At 40.3% G+C, this 17,749-nt stretch overlaps 1 protein-coding gene, 1 long non-coding RNA gene and 1 pseudogene across 10 annotated transcripts in view; 2 read left to right on the plus strand and 1 right to left on the minus strand.

Annotated features, from left to right (window-relative positions):
* Positions 1-17,749, minus strand: part of ZCCHC14 (zinc finger CCHC-type containing 14) — a 67,341-nt gene that overhangs the window by 23,444 nt on the left and 26,148 nt on the right. For all 7 annotated transcript variants that reach the window (XM_014463109.2, XM_023761044.1, XM_023761045.1 and 4 more), the window contains exons 2-3: positions 14,303-14,426; positions 4,682-4,755 (exon numbers count right to left, since the gene is read on the minus strand). In XM_014463109.2, the coding sequence (XP_014318595.1) occupies positions 4,682-4,755; positions 14,303-14,426 (198 nt within the window). The remainder of the gene's footprint in view (positions 1-4,681; positions 4,756-14,302; positions 14,427-17,749) is intronic.
* LOC111827665 lies at positions 742-6,152 on the plus strand. 3 transcript variants are annotated; one of them, XR_002831311.1, is made up of 3 exons: positions 742-2,378; positions 2,574-2,656; positions 5,179-6,152. It is a non-coding gene; the product is annotated as an uncharacterized LOC111827665 (long non-coding RNA). The 3 variants fall into 3 exon arrangements; XR_002831312.1 differs by lacking the exon at positions 2,574-2,656; XR_002831310.1 differs by lacking the exon at positions 742-2,378 and having other exon boundaries at positions 2,393-2,656.
* On the plus strand, positions 14,521-16,685 carry LOC102422399 (annotated as a pseudogene).

A 17,749-nucleotide genomic window follows, 5' to 3' on the forward strand; every position in this document is an offset into this window, starting at 1 on the left:
TAACCAGCAATTACAATTTCAGCAAAAACAAAACCATCCATCTACATGGAAAAGAAGAGGAAACTCAAACTCCTGTTTGTAGTAGATTTGTGTATCTTGAAACCATCTTGATCCGGGATTATGTCTTCCTATAAAAAAGTAATCTTTAATTTGTATCCTGGAAAACAATGATACATAAAAATCAAAACTAGAGATAAACAAGGCTGAGAAAATTGGTGGGGCAGAGAATCATTGATTTCTCCCTGAATAAGTGAAGGCTTTCAGGAAAAAAATATTTCATTGAGTCTTTCTATACTATTAGCAACAGACTGTTGAATCCCATTGAGGTATGGCAGACACTCTTAATAAGGTTTTTTTTTAATTGTTCTGATCACAGTATAATAGCTATTTATTTCCATATACAAAGGATAACCTATGTAAAGGACTATTTAATCTTCATTAGTTAGTGTTCTGTGGACAAAAGAAAAGGTTTAATCTTAGGCATCTATTTTTTTAAGTTTTATTAACTTATAACTGACAATGAACTGCACTTATTTATTTTATTTTTTAATAATCATATTTTATTTTTATTTTTGTTAATCCTCACCTGAGGATATTTTTTCCATTGATTTTTCAGAAAGAGTTGACAGGAGGGGAAGAGACAGAGAGAAACATGGATGTGAAAGAGAGACATTGATTGGTTGCCTCTTGCACGTGCTCCAACAGGGGCTGGGATAGAGCCTGCAAATGAGGTACGTGACTTTGACTGGAATCAAACTCAAAACCCTTCAGTTCTCGGGCTGATGCTCTAACCAATGAGCAAACTGACTAGAGCAGAACTTCATATATTTAAAGGGCACAATCTGATGCTCTGACATATGTATATACCCATAATGAAACCATCACTCCAATCAATATAATGTACATATCCTTCGTCCCCAAAAGTTTCCTACTGCCCCTTCCTAGGAAGCCAGTGACCTGCTTTCTGTCACTGTAGCTTGCATTTTCTAGAATGCTATGTAAATGGACTCTTTTTTTGGTTGCGGGGGAGGTCTGCTTTCTTTCATACAGCATAACTGAGTTTCATACCAATTGCTGAGTGCATCAAGAGTTTACTCTTTTTGAGTAGTGCTCCACTGTCTGAATATAATAGTTTATCCATTCTCTTGTGGAGAGATATGTGGGGTGTTATAACTAAGGCTGCTATGAATATTCATATACAAATCTCTGTATGAACATATGCTTTCATTTCCTTTGGATAGGTACTTAGGAATGGAACTGATGGGTCATATTTTAGGAATATGTTTAACTTTTAAAAAACTGCCAATTTATTTTCCAAAGTACTCACACCATTTTACATTTCCATCTGCAGCGTAGTAGACTGCCAGTTCTTCCACAAACCTGCCAGCACTTGGTATGGTCAGTCTTTTTACTTTTAGACATTCTAATACTCATCTAGTATCTTGCTGCGTTGTTTTTTTTAAATATTTTTTATTGATTTTTAGAGAGAGAAGAAAGGAGAGGGATAGAGAGATAGAAACATCGATGAGAGAGAAACATCACTGATCAGCTGCTTCCTGCATACCCCCTATTGGGAATCAGCCCACAACTAGGGCAAGTGCCCTGATTGGAAATCAAACCGATGATCTCTTGGTTCCTGGGTCCACGCTCAATCATTCAACTGCTGAGCCACATTGCCCGGGCTACCTTGCTGTGGTTTTAATTGGTATTTTCCTAACTACTAATGATGCTGAACATCTGCTCATGTATGCTCTTTGCCATCCATACATCTTCCTTGGTGAAGTGTATGTTCAAATCTTTGGCTCATGTTTTATTGGACTGTTTTATTATTGAGCTTGAGAGTTCTTTACGTATTCTGAATACAAATTATTTATCAGATATGTAATTTGCAACTATTTTCTCCTAGTCTGTGCCTTCCTTGTCTTTTCATTTTCTTAGCAGTGCCTTTTGAAGAGCAAGTTTTAAATTTTGATGAAGTCTAATATATTTATTTTGTCTTTTATGGATATTTTTGACATTATATCCCAAAAAACCTTTGCCTCATTTAAGTCACAATGCTTTCTCCTATGCTTTTTTCTCAGATTTTTGTAGTTTTAGGTTCTACATTTAGGTCTGTAATAAAATTTAAGTTAATTTCTGTATAAGAGGTGAGATTTGAGCAAGGTTCATTTTTTTGTGTATGGAATATCTGTTCCAGAACCATTTGTTGAAAAAAATCCTTTCTTCATTGAACTGCCTTTGAATCTTTGTCAAAAATCAATGGACCACTTCCATCTGAGGCTAATTCTGAACTCTGTTCTGTTCTGATCAATGCCTCTACCCTTGCAGCAACGCCAGTGTCAGGATTCCTGTGGTGTAACAGTAACTCTTAAAACAAGGTACTGTGAGTCTCCCAACTTTTTTCTTTTCCAAATCATTTTGAGTATTCTACAGTTCTTCCCATATAAATTTTAGAATCAACTTGATTTGTAAAACAGAAAAAACTCTATTGGGACTTAATTTTTTTTTTTTGGGGGGGGGTCATTAAAATGGGAAAAAGTTTGAAGATACGTTGTTGTCTTCTCGCCCTGCAGCCCACCAGTTCTCCCTCTCTATAGAGCTATATAGGATCGGATGACAGCTAGCTAGAGTGACCGCAGTGAAAAAGAACCGTAAGGTGGTTGCACTTTTCTTACACGTGAATAATACGTATCTGTATCCTACAAACAGTCGCTTATTAAAGAGTAGAGGACAACTCACCAGCACACAAGCACGCAGTTTAAGCTGCACAAATTAATGGTGTGTTTTGTAAATAAGATTAATTTTTTTTAAAATGTTGATTATATCTTCCCTTTGTACCTTGAATACCATCCAACAAATGCACTCTGGACTGTAAATTCCTTTGGGCACAAGTTCCCACCTCAAAAGAATAGCTAGTTGGACTACTGGTAGGATTTTCACTTTCCTAAACACAAGAATACTTTTACCAGTTATCACATGAGGAAAAGTCAGCTTCTCAGACACTTCAGCTTGACCATTGGGGTAAAACCATCTAACCCTGTGTGACAGTCATCAGGGTCAACTCCAAGCAATAGTTCCTAGTCTAGTGCAGCAAGCTCAGAGCTGTGACTGGCCTGAAGGCCAGTGCTCCAGGCTCCTTGTGGAGTTGTGCAGCTTGCTTTCAGAGGACTCAGACATGGGTCCCCATCCCCACCAGGCTGCTACTGCCTCCTTCTCCTGCTTATAATCCCTCCTCCTCCGAGAGGTCGTGAGAGGCCACGTGTCTATTCTGCCAAAGTTCATTTCTTTAGTGAGTAGCAGCAGGCAGCTGTGTTGTATAGGATTTCTGCATCTCACGCTGCACAAGCCCAATTCCCTGCCACAAGTAACAGGACTGAAGACAGGGGCAACTCAAAGCCCAGATGACCAATGGCCTGTGAGTGGGGCCAACAATCCCAGATCCACCCTATGCTCAGTAGGCCCTATGGAGGCAAATAATAATTGCCAACAGCCCCTCAGGAAACACTAACATTAAAAGGCAGCAAGTGGAGGGAGGAGACAGCGTGTCCAGGGTCTGGGGACTTGCTGGGCTCCTGATGTCTACTGGCCTGAATGATGCTGGAATTCCAAGGTTTACTGGCTCCCGAGTTTGGGTGCTAGTCGTAAGCTTTAGCAATCTCCAAAACCTAATGTCTTTTCCATACATTTTGAAAAGACATCGTTAGCTTAACAACTGATTCTCACAATGCAGTACCTCCCAAAACAAATGAAATTTTATCCTTTTAGTGGAAAAAGTAAAGTATTTTCAGGCAGCTATACTCTTTGAAAAACTAGTAAACTGCACGTAGTATACATACTAAATACTACACAGAAGCTTTTATTCCTGAGAACATTCTCCAATAATGCAGGAAGCAGATTTTCGTTATCAATCAGTATTCAGGCACATGGTCAAAGGAGAACCTCACACAACATGCTGGGCGAGTAACAGAACCTCAGGGACATGGCCACCCAAATTCATTACCCAGCCTCTTCAATAGCTAAGTGGGACCAAGAAACTAAGTTCGGGTCAACAAAACGTAAGAAGTGTCTAGCACGGCCTTGGAGGGTCTCTAATCATAATATACAGTATGTCTCAATTTTCACAATTCTCCACGTTAGCCAACTTAGGTAAGCAACTACCAGCAGCTGAGCATGTCAGTGTAGAAAGCATTCACCATATAGACCAAGAAGCCCTTGTCATCTAGTGGGTAGAGAAGAAGAGCTTTTGTTTGCAGGCTTTTACTATATCCAGGTCTTGTGCTGAGTGCTTTGAAGGGGCTGTCTCATTTCATTCTCCCCCAAACTCTTCCTCCTTTACTGAATGGAGGTATTAGGGCACAGAAGTTCAGCATTGGCCTCAGTCCCGTGGCTGACAGGGATAGAACTGAACTGTTAACTCCAGGCTGTTCCAGAGCTCCAGCCCCTCCCCCTCATGGAGGCCACTGAGGTCAGGGAGTGATGCCCCCTAGGCTGAAGCCCAACAAGCCCAGTCCTGGAGATGGCCCACCCATAGGCCGAGTCCCAGCTTTCTAATTCCCACAGCACTAGCAGTGTTTTGCAAAATGGCCTATTTTTTATTTAGATAAATAAAAGTATCAATTCATGGTAAATGTTCCCTCCTATCCCTTAGAGGAGAAAAGGGGAAAAAAACTTAGCATCTTACCTCAAAGGAACATTCAACATTTCTTTCATTTTTTTTGTGTGATAATCCCTTCAGGTCTATCTTTTCAACACTCACTGTAAAAGTAAAAAAAAACACACACACAAAAACAACAAACAACAAACAAAATTATAAAAATGAAATAAAACCCTGAAATACATATTACTTTAGCATTTAATATTTTAGCAATTTTCAAAATAAGGCTTTCAATGCCCAATGCTGCTCAGTATCTTCTGCGGTGTGTTCACCTGGAATGAGAAACTTAAGAGGAAGCAAAAAGCTGTCACACTCAGGAATGGAAGGTGAATTTAAAAGTAAAGCAAGAAAAACAGGCAAAAAAATAAATACAAATCATAGAAAAGGAGAACAGTGTCTGAAAAGAGAACATAAGTTTATTTGAATGCACACAAGTATGAACTAATTTTAACTGAAGATTAGTTATGATCTGTTCCAATTTCTGAAAAACTAATGCTCAACGTTTTCCACTATTACTGTTTTAGACACAGCTGCCCAGAGCCTCTCATTGGATCTTCTTGTCTCATCCTTCTTTGACAGGGCAAGGCTGGAGGTGAAAAGGGCAGCAGTTATAGGAGAAACAGTGAAGATTCCTAATGCTGCCTCTAAAGAATATTGAGGATTGTCAGAGACTGGCTGCACAGACAGACAATGACAAAAAAAGACAAACCACCATTAGAGAGTTCTAAAGGCACCAGCCTCTTCATGACACCCTTTTCACACACACGGGTGCATTTTTTTATCCTCAAGAATAAAATGATACATTAGAACACCTTCTTCCATTACTTTTACTCTTTCTGGAGGACATATGGCAGTGTTCTATGAGGATTTCTACAGACCTTTCAACCCAATGGTCCAATACTCAACGTAATTGTTACAATTCCTACAGATGCCCATGCTCCTGGCCTGCCACACCAATGTTTCCCAAAGTCTTCCTCAAGGAACACCAGTCCTGTGAGATGTTCAGAGCCACCCCTGAAAACCTTCATGGTCAAAAAATTTGGAGGAAAAATCTGCAAAATTCCTCGTAGACTGTCCATGTACATCAGCATATTAAAGGCTCTGAGAAGTCCCACAACAAATAAATCTTTTTATTAACAATTCCCCAGTTTTTTTGGTCACAGAACTCTTTCTTCCCCTAACATCCTAGAGAAAACGAACTGCTTTGTCCAACATGCTTTGGGGGAGGTTCTAACCCCGAATCACCCAATACGGTAGCCACTAACCACATATGACCTTTTAAATTTGTATTAATCACAATTGAATAAAATCAAAGTCTAATTCCTCAGTTGCACTGACCACATTGTGTCAATAGCCACCTGTGGCTAGGTGGCTACCATAGCGTACAGCACAGAAGAGAACATTCAGTCGTCACAGAGTTCTACTGGACAGCACTGTCCTAAGCCAAGGGCTGAAAAACCGCAGGCTGCCCTCCGCTTGTTTGTGTAAATGGTTTTATTGGCACATAGCCATACTGTTTGCTTACATATCATCAATGGCTGCTTTTCACCCCATAACAGGAGAACTACCGTATGCCTCTGAAAGCCAAAAATATTATCTCTATCTTTGCAGAAAAAAATTTGCCAAGCCCTGCTCTACCAACATGTCTTATGAAGTTCCTGCCGTGTACTAGGTCCTATTCTAGGGGCTCGCAATATACCAGTGAACAGGTAGATGGGTTCTTGTATTCACAGATTACAAGAACCCACCTACCTTGTTCACTGATATATTACAACCCTTCACTTGCTAAGTTATTCTCTTGTAAACCTCCCTAATTTTGTAAAGCTGCATCAGGGTTGATATGCATCTTGGAAGATAATAGAACCCATTTGGTTTAGAGCAGTGGTCGGCAAACTGCGGCTCACGAGCCACATGCGGCTCTTTTGCCCCTTGAGTGTGGCTCTTCCATAAAATACTGACTTCTGCGCATGGGCCACGAAGTTTCAATCGCACTGTACGTGCGCGCCCACACGTGGTATTTTGTGGTATGTTGTGGAAGAGCCACACTCAAGGGGCCAAAGAGCGGCATATGGCTCGTGAGCCGCAGTTTGCCGACCATGGGTTTAGAGTGTTTTAAATTTAAAATAAGCACCTTATAGGAAGGAATTACTCCAAAAAATAAGAGTATGTGTTCCCATTCTGGCAAAACAAAGAAAACACTACATTCAGAGGTTGTACAGCTCCTTATTTGCACTCAAACTACTCACTGTTCCTGTATGACTTCCTCAGTCGGTCAGCAAATAAACAGCTTTTATGTTTTCAGAACCACTATTTTAAAAAAAACTTACCCACAATGACATCATTCTAATCCAGATCTTCAACTTTTTTAAACAATAGGATATATAAAATCAATGAATACAGAAAAATTTAGTCAGCATTTTCGTTGGCCACAGAACACCAATGTGTACCTAAGTGTCCCAGAACTGAATAATATTAGGATTTATGGAAAGAAGCAAAAAACAAAAACACAAAACCTCATCTGGTCTGAAAGCAGGAAGTGACTCATATCTGGACAGGAAAATGTGAAAAGCAGATGAACATTATTATTCAGCTGTTTTCAAATAAAAAAAGCACTTGAATTCCAGGACTGAAATGTTTGTGAAGACTCTTCAAAACCATCAGACCAACTGACATGGTGCTTTGTTTTAGCTCTGTAAGTCAGTGCCACCAACCCTACATATAGGGATGCTGGAGCAGCTTTTGCCACCGGGAAAGCTCTGGACCAAATAAATGGCTTAAAAGTTCTGCCACTTTACTCACAGTGAAATTCTCTTCATACTGCCCTCTCAGGAAACAACACCTGCCATTACACAAGGCTCTAAAAACGGGAGAAGGGGAGCCTGCAGGAATGGAAGGCAGGAGGGCACCTGTGGGATGACGTTCTGTAGCAGACATCGCTGACAATGGCTATGTGGAAGGCAGCGTTATGGGATGCTTAATTAGGATTCAAAGATGTTGAAGTACACTTTCAGTTTTGGAGCTATATTAAAGACCACATTTACAAAAACAAAGCCATGAAAAAATGCTTATAATACAACTAAAAAATATAAATTATATGTAAAACATGATTATAGTTGTTTAAAGTATAAAAGTAAAACAGACTAAAAATAAATTATCAAAAGTAATAGCAATGATAACAGGAATAATTATACTAACTGGTGGTAAAATTACGAGTAGCCTTTCTTCAACATTTCTGTAATGTGGTTTCATAATTTTAAAGTACATCTATATGCATATAAATATCTATTTACAATCCACTTAAAGTCTACTGGTAGATGAAGTGACCCCCTCTCCTCCTTTGTCTCTCACCTTCCTGGTCAGTTCTGCAGACTGAGTCATCTAACAGTCACAGAAGTCCCACTACTTTCTGAAGAGTACAAGCAAACGTGTAAATTTTAGGGGCTAGATATCAATCCATCACCTGAAGGGACAGAAAGTGAAAGGTGACTGTGAAGACGGGATTTGCATCAACTGGAAAGACTCGAAGACATACAGGGCGCACTTCTATTTGGTCGGAGATGAGCCAGTCATGGCCAGGAACAGTGTTCTAAAGGCAAACTAGGAAGGATAGGAGCATCCATCTGGGGAAACGCTTGGGGACAGGAGAAAAGGGGCTGGGATCCAGACTGTGTATAGGTATGTCTATGTCGGACAGATGGAAAAGGGACAAAGGGATATGAGGCTAGACCATGTTGAGATGAGAAAGAAAAGGACAATGTGCTTTTTCCTTTTAAAATTTTGTTTGTTCAAACTTTTCTTCTTCTATTCATTCAAGATGCACACTAGAAACTCTCAAATCTTACAAATTAGATCACATAACTACTAATAAAATGTTTTAGTAAAATGCATTAAACTACTTTTAGAATTGAATCAATATCTAATTTTAATTCCTTAAAAAATTTTTAAGTTGATTTGAGAGAGAGAGAGAGAGAGAGAGAGAGAGAGACACATCAATTTGTTGTTCCACCTATTTATGCATTCATTGGTTGTTTCTTCTATGTGCCCTGATGGAGGACTGAACCCGAAACTTTCTCATATAGGGACAACGACACTAATCAACAACTAAGCTACCTGGCCAGGGCTCAATACCTAATTTTAAAAACCAATACACTAGCCCTGGCCGGTATTGCTCAGCTGGTTGAGCACCATCCCATGCACTGAAAGGTCACTGGCTAGATTCCTGGTCAGGGCAGGTTTTGGATTTGGTACCGGGTCCCGGTACGTAATGGGAGGCAACTGATCAATGTTTCTCTCTGACAATGATGTTTCTCTCTCTCTCCCTTCCTCCCTCTCTAAAATCAATTAAACCCAGCTGGTGTGGCTCAGTGGTTGAGTGTCAACCTATGAACCAGTAGGTCATGGTTCAATTCCGGGTCAGGCCACATGCCTGGGTTGTGGGCTTGATCCCCAGTGTGGGGCGTGCAGGAGGCAGCCGATGAATGATTCTCTCTCATCATTGATGTTTCTATCTCTCTGTCCATCTCCTTTCCTCTCTGAAATCAATAAAAATATACTAGTATTTTAAAAAATAAATTAAATAAATTAAAAAATAAAAACCAATACACTAATGTAACTGAAACAAGAGGGAGGGAATTTTGTGTAGAAAATACAAATGTGTGTAATAAAAGCCCAGGCAAGCAGCTGAAAGGCCTGAAGCAGGAGCAGTGACTGGGGCTGGCAGAGTCACAGATGATTTAGGACAATGACTGACAGAGAGGCCACACAGCCAGCAGGTCCTAGGACCAGTAACACATTCTCTTCATTTCAGCTCATGGAGCGCCTGGATAAAACTGCCACAGCCTCGGGACCACATTCCCTTACAAGCATCTTCAAATGATTTGTAAGAGCCAACTGTTACATCAGTATTGATGACACCTATAGGTAATGGCTTTAATACGTTCCAAGAATAAGCCACTCTTTTGAAATGTCTTCCCTTTCTAATGTCTTCTGGAAAAAACTGGGTGGTTGGTAGTTTTCTGCCAAATATGTCTTTTATTTGATTTCCAGGTATCTTTATCAGTTTAATTCTATATGCCTAGTAACAAGAAACCACTTCAAAAATTACCAAAACTACACTAAAATAAATCATAGTAACAAGGATAATATTTATGACTGAGAGAAAAGATGAAAAAATAATAATTTTGTAGCACAAACAACTCCTTCTCCTAAGATCTATGTAAGCGAACTCGTCTTCATACTTGAAATAAAGACACTAAATCAGAGTAACATTTAAGATGCTTCCTGCTTTAAAATTTTATTACTGAAATGTAGTTTTCATTTAAAAATTGAAAAACTGTATTCTTAAAAGTCTAGCTTTTAAGAATGTTCCTAAAATATCAACTTGTTTTCTCACTTTCATTTACTTGCCTGTGTTAATGGGGATACATTTTAAAAGCATTGCTTCTTTCAGCTGTTGTTAAAATGTGAACATTCACTACTACACTGATTAAGCTGATCCTTTTTTTCTACATCTTTTTAGGACACATATCATGCTATATTTAAGGACTCTATCATAAATTGAGATAGAAACAAAAGTAGCACATAATTGAGAAAACACAAAGCTGATAAAAGATATTTCTAAAGTAGCAAAAACAGGAAATGAACACACATTTTCCATTTGAGTGGTTAGTGATAAGACACTTGCATTGTGGAGTCTGTGTAATTTCACTTATTTATGTTTCAGGGCAAACACTTTCTTCAGCATTACTATATATTCAGCACAATACCAGCCATAGTGATAGAAAAATTACAGAGTTCAAACTGGTAATACTTGAGCTACACCTCAAAGGGAAGAGCCCATCTGGGCAGAGCAACACAGTGGCCAGGCCGAGGTATGACAATGCGCTGTGTTTTAGTAAGTTTAGCCACCGTGGGAGCCAGGACACAGAGAGGGGTGACAGGAGACCAGAGCAGAGAGGGGAGGACAGTCACAAGGAGGCAAGGGCACAGACAGGGCCAGCCCACCAACCCCACAAAGGGCACATAAAGAAACTCAGGCCTCTCTGCAGGTTAAGGTAAACCCACGGGCTCTGCAGTGAGACAGGCTCAGTCTGAAATAGGACACTTTCCAGCTCAGTGACCTTGGGCAGTTCTTTCATCGTGAACAAAAGGAATGACGGTTCCCACTACATGGGTCTGTGGTATCAAGTAGGTGAACACACGCAAGCTGCAGGTTGGTTAGTGTTGTAGGACATTAGCTGCTGCCAACAGTGCTGTTGCCAGGCTTCCCTAAGCAGGGGACCATGATCCAACATGCTGGACAGGTCCCTGCTCAGAAAATGGGCTGGAGAGATGAACCCACAGGCAGCAGAGAAGACAGAGGCCTGATCCAGGATGGTGGCCCAGTGATGGTAAGAAGAAACAACAACAGCCTTACAGGGATAGACATGCCAGGACTGCGAGGTCTGAGACCCCTTAAGGGGGACAGAGAACTGTCATGGACTTCTAGGTTTTGTCCCAAGTGCCTGACATTGGTTATCAATCATGAATATTGGAAATCCATTTTAGGGGATGCAATGGAAGCCATGATTGCATTCTAAGCACACTGACTGAGGTACTGGTGAACCATCTAGGTGGAAATAGTCACTGACCGGCGAGTTCACAGGGGCTTGGGGTCCAGGAGAATGGTCACAGCTGGACTCTCAGATCTGAAGTCATCAACAGATGGACAGTGGCTCAGAGAAGGCTGCTCAGTGTTAAGTGGGGGACCAAGAAAGAGCCAGGAGAGCACTAATGTTTAAGGGGCAGAAGAAGGAGGAATTGCAAAGCAAACAGAAGCGAAAAGAAAGGAAGGAAAAACCTGGCCAGCGTGTTGCCAGGAGATCAGTGGAATGTGCTACACCAAGGCTTGTATATGTCTGATGTCCCACAATTTAAAAAATGAAAAGAAAACAAGGGAGGACAAAGTCTGGAGTGGAGTAGTCACAGATGCCAGGTGAAATAAAAGATGACTTATCACCCAAGGAGTCATTTGTGACCTTCCATGAGAGCAGCTTCAGAGAGAAGGATGCTCAAGTCAGAATGCAGGACTCAGGAGTTACGGAGAACCCACTGTTCGTCCAGGAACTAAGCTGTAGGCTGTGGGTGTACAGCACACATGATCAGACATGACAACTATGGCAGATCAGGAGAACTACCCCAATCATTAACAACTTACTTAGAAATGCATCAAAAAAGTAATGTTTTGATGGATGGAGAGATGGGCAGATAAGGGACAGGCAAGTAAAGTAAAATGTTATAGAACTTCTTTCACTTAGAACATTATTAAAAGTAATTTCCACCTCACCTTGTACATTATAACTGTCTCCCTAAGTTTTAATAATAATAATAAATACAAGTGACTGGATTTGGGGAGACTTCCTTTCCCAGAGTGTGTACAACAGTCCTGCACAACATTCCTGAGTAACTCAAGGCCCCAAAGGAATACACAGTCGATTACCTGTTGCTGAAGCCAGATGTGGACAACTACTATACTGTTCTCTCTATGCCAGCACTTGAAAATGTTCACATAAAACAGTATAGAAAAAAGGTTAACACTCATTTTTTAATGTGTCCTTTTTAAGCACTGCCATCTTGATTTTCATTTTCTGTTTCTTCAGTCTAACATTAGTGGTAAGAGCATTAGCTTACCTTGGGAATGTTACTTATCTGTGACTCAGTTCTTCCATCTGTAAAATGGGGCAATAATCTCTTCATGGGATTGATATTAGAATTAAATAGGTATAACTGAGCCCCCACAGAGTTCTTCAGAAAATTATGTGGGTTAGTCTATGTAATAGGCTTGGAACACGATCTGACCAGAGCAGTCAGGGTTTCACACTGTCCTTACTGCTATTCCCTGACTCTTATACAAAAGAAATGGAAGCGTCTGAATTCTTTATTTTATAAGTGAAACTGTATCTGTACAAACTTCCAAATAAGCAGAGAAAAACCAAAACACATGTGGATTACAGAAAAGACAATGAGAAAAGTTTATTATAATAATACTTAGAGTGACTTTAGACTTCCAAAAGAGCAATAACCTAGGCTGAACAGAATATTATAAAAAGTGTGACGAAAAACCAAGTTAGCTTGCTTAATAATTTCTGGATGGAAGAAACTATTACCAACTATGACCACTGAATGGAGAATACTGTAGATAATTGATGTCTGGCACAAGTGATGCTAACGCTGGCTCTCTGGGCACCAACAAACACAGACAAAAAGAGTGACAGAGATAACAGCCACATATTCTGCAATTACATTTTTAAAAAGGAGTGAGGGGGTTCTTGATAATTATGCCTTGAGGAAAAACCACTGTGGTGAAGAAAAGGCCAGCTCTTCAGATCAGGAGGGTGCAGAGCACAAGTTCTACTATGCTGGACTATCTGGAGACAAAGGGAGCAACACCCCACCAGGCACTGTTCCCTGGATGACAATCAGAAGGTAAAAGGACAAGAGCAGTTTTAGGAGAGAAAGTGCCTATGACTGAGCGACACCATCCTTGCAGATGAGGCCCTGCTGTGTCCTGAGAATGATGGTCCCTGGAGTGGAGTGCATAAAACAAGCTGACGGTGCCCCACGGCTGCTATAAGGATTTACTGTTTTAATACCATGTCATGGTCACTTATAAATAAACATGGGTGTAGATGTTAGAACACAGACATATCCAGCATATGACCCAAGTCACAGACGGGTGGCTTGCTATGATTTTATAAAAATGGAGCTTTATTTAAAAAACAAAGTGCTTACTAAGCATCTGTGAGGCGCAAAGCACTGTGCCTGAGACAGGAGGGAGACAGAGAATGGAAAACACAAAACAAGCAGGTATGGCTCCCACCTTAGTGCAGCTCAGTTCTAGAAGAGACACAAACAAAAGGGGGAAGGAACAAAGGCCAGCTGAGTGAGGGAGCGAATGGCTTGGGGCCTCATGACGACCATCCAAGTCAGGGTCATCCTGGCCCATCTGATGACTCTGCAGACTTGGGGTTCACTGTCGAGCCATCTAGTCCTACACATCACCTTCACACGCCTGGAATCCCCCATACCTCCACACAGCTTACCAACTGTACAGCAACTGACTCTGACTGTCCAAGCTGGCTGCAAAAGTCAGCAATACGAGAACCAAGGAACTCACAGCTTCATCTAAAATGTGCCCTCCATCCAGTCCAAAGCTGTACTGCCCAATATGGTAGCCATGGTCCACACTGAGCTATTGCAATTGCAATTGCAACAAAAAATAAATGAAATTTCAGGTCCTTAGATGCATAAGTCACGTTTCAAACGCGCTCAAAGGCACAAGTGGCTGGTGGCAAACAAATTAGTGCAGATGCAGGCCATTCCATGATTGTAGAAAGTTCTTCAGGATACTGCTGCTCTAGAATTTACTTATTTTGGTGGTAGGAGGATGTAACAACTTTCACTTTTCTCTCCTTAATAAACATCAACATTTGAGATTTTTACAGCCAAGATACATTCACGTATTACTTATAGAATGTAGAAAAAGAATACAACTTACTACAATTAGCGTATACGAGAGATCTAAAAGCATTTACAAATATCAGCGCAAGATCTCCCCTCTCCGCTCTAGTACCACTCCTTCCCTTCAGCCCTGCAGATGGACAGACTCACCTTTGGAGTGTTTTCCCACAGTCCTCTTGGGCAGCGACTCCTCAGTGGAATGTGCTGACGTACGTAGTGCATTCTCCAAACTATTACTGACACTGGTGACAGGGGTTTCGGTTCTTGGAGTGACCTAAAGGAACAAAAACATAATCATCTTATTTTCTTCCATTTGGTTCATATGGAATGATTTTCATTGTTATTTAAAAGTCATTTATGTTTATAGTAGTTTCAAATTTTCCTATAAAACAGATATTACAAGTGTAACAATAAGCGCTTCCTGTGAAAGTCAAAAATTTCACCCATCTACTACTCACCATTGAAATTTAAAAACAGCCCAGAGAACTTTAAGCAAACATGGGAATTTGTGTCTTGCGTCCATGGTTCGCTGGACTGGATAAAACTATGTCAGCCAAGCTGTCATGAATTATAAGCCTATATGTGAGACAGAGCCTTTAAAAATAATTACACAGCAAGACTTACACTGTCCTTCTACAAATCTTGAATAAATCATAAAATGCTCTAAAAACAGCGATAAAGGATGGAATAGAACTGGATCTAGTTGAGGGTACATTTTAAAAAAGCATATTCTGAAATTATATTACAATTCCATTTCTAGGAATTCATCAAACTAAGTACTTACATGTCAAAAAGATGTGTGTGTGAGGGGGGGAGGGGAGTAAGAGGAGAGGGTGGTTCCTGCAGCAGCGTTTGTAATAGTGAAAAACTGAAAACATCTTAAATAGCTACCAAGAGACTTGACTAAATCAAGGACAGTGCATCTACAGATGAACTAGGTATAGTCATAAAACCACCATGAAAGCTTGTCAACAAACAGATAGATTAAAAAACAAGCCATAGAGTATCATTCCATACCCTCCTTCTTTTCTTCGGTTTAAAGAGAAGGTGTTTGTATGTAAATGAATGGAAAGGGTCCTGGAAGGATATGGCAAACCTTAACTGTAGTGACCTGAGGATAGGCATGAGGGAGGAGGGAGAGGAGACTTTCTTGGGTGTGGTAGGGAGGAAGCAATAACTTTTATTTTTTCCCCCCTTAATAACAACTTCGTATTTGAAAATTTTATAGCCAAAATATATTTATGACGTGTAGGATTTAGAAGAAAATAATGACCAATGCTTTAACTTCTTCAGAGTCACAACTGAATGTATATCAAAATTTCAAACAATAGGTTGTGCTTAGGGCCCTCATGCTGAAGTTTCCAGAGCCATCTCGTTGCTTCTGAACATCCTGCTCATGGGTACACCAGGGGTTGGAAAAACTAAACTAGGCAAAGAACTTGCATCAAGATCGGGGGACTGAAACATATTAATGTGGGTGATTTGGCTAGAGAAGTCTGATCACCGGATATCATGGAGTCTGGCAAGATGGCTTCTACCAAGAGCATGCCAAAAGATGCACAGATGATGGCACAAATCCTGAAGGATATGGGGATTACAGAATACGAGCCAAGAGTTATAAGTCAGATATTGTAGTTTGCCTTCTGATATGTGACCACAATTCTAGATGTTGCAAACATTTATTCAAGCCATGCTAAGAAAGTTACTGTTGATGCAGATGATGTGCGATTGGCAATCCAGTGTTGTGCTGACCAGTCTTTTACCTCTCCTTCCCCAGGAGATTTTTTTATTATATACTAGAGGCCTGACGCACAAAATTCATGCAAGGGCCTCGGCCCTCGCAGCCCAGGCTTCGCCTGGTCGTCCAGCTGTCCGATCTAATTAGCATATTACACTTTTATTATTATAGATTGGAAGGCAAAGAAATCAAACCCAATGCCATTAATCAAGCCATATCCAGGTCCTAGATTACCACCTGATAGATATTACTTGACTGCTCCAAACTATAGACTTAAATCTTTCCAAAAACGGCATCTACTTCTGCAGGAAGAATAACAGTTCCACGGTTAAGTGTTGGTTCAGTTACTAGCAGACCAAGTACTCCCACACTTGGCAAACCAACCCCACAAACCATGTCAGTTTCAACTAAAGTAGGGACTCCAATGTCCCTCACAGGGCAAAGGTTTACAGTACAGATACCCACTTCGTAGTCCCCAGCTGTAAAAGCATCAATTCCTGTAACATCAGCAGTTCAGAATGTTCTAATTAATCCATCATTAATTGGGTCAAAAACATTCTTATTACCCCTAACATGGTGTCATCACAAAATACTGCTAATGAATCAACAAATGCATTGAAAAGAAAACATGATGATGATGACGACGATGACTATAATTTGTAATTAATAGCCTTGATGTGTGGGATCTCAATACCAGATATCAAGCTGTATTACAAAGCCACTGTTCTCAAAACTGCCTGGTACTGGCACAAGAACAGACATATAGATCAGTGGAATAGAATAGAGAGCCCAGAAATCGACCCGAACCAATATGCTCAATTAATATTTGACAAAGGAGGCAAGAACATACAATGGAGTCAAGAGAGTCTCTTCAATAAATGGTGTTGGGAAAATTGGATAGATACATGCAAGAAAATGAAACTAGACCACCAACTTACACCATTCACAAAAATAAACTCAAAATGGATAAAGGACTTAAATATACGACGGGAAACCATAAAAATACTAGAAGAATCCAAAGGCAACAAAATCTCAGACATATGCCGAAGCAATTTCTTCACCGATACAGCTCCTAGGGCATTGGAAACTAGTGAGAAAATAAACAAATGGGACTACATCAAAATAAAAAGCTTCTGCACAGCAAAAGAAACCATCAACAAAACAACAAGAAAGCCCACTGCATGGGAGAACATATTTGCCAATGTTATCACCGATAAGGGTTTAATCTCCAACATTTATAGGGAACTCATACAACTCAACAAAAGGAAGACAAACAATCCAATCAAAAAATGGGCAAAGGACCTAAATAGACACCTTTCAAAAGAGGACATTCAGAAAGCCAAGAGACATATGAAAACATGTTCAAAGTCACTAATCATCCGAGAGATGCAAATCAAAACAACAATGAGGTACCATCTCACACCTGTCAGAATGGCTATCATCAACAAATCAACACATGACAAGTGCTGGAGAGGATGTGGAGAAAAAGGAACACTCATGCACTGCTGGTGGGAATGCAGACTGGTGCAGCCACTATGGAAGACAGTATGGAGTTTCCTCAAAAAACTAAAAATGGAACTCCCATTTGACCCTGTGATCCCACTTCTAGGAATATATCCCAAGAAACCAGAAACACCAATCAGAAAGGATATATGCACCCCTATGTTCATAGCAGCACAATTCACCATAGCTAAGATCTGGAAACAGCCTAAGTGCCCATCAGTAGATGAATGGATTAGAAAACTGTGGTACATCTACACGATGGAATACTATGCTGCTGTAAAAAAGAAGGAACTCTTACCATTTGCAACAGCATGGATGGAACTGGAGAACATTATGCTAAGTGAAATAAGCCAGTC

The sequence above is a fragment of the Myotis lucifugus genome, unplaced genomic scaffold, assembly GCF_000147115.1.
Source record: "Myotis lucifugus unplaced genomic scaffold, Myoluc2.0 scaffold_198, whole genome shotgun sequence".
NCBI classification, from domain to species: domain Eukaryota; kingdom Metazoa; phylum Chordata; class Mammalia; order Chiroptera; family Vespertilionidae; genus Myotis; species Myotis lucifugus.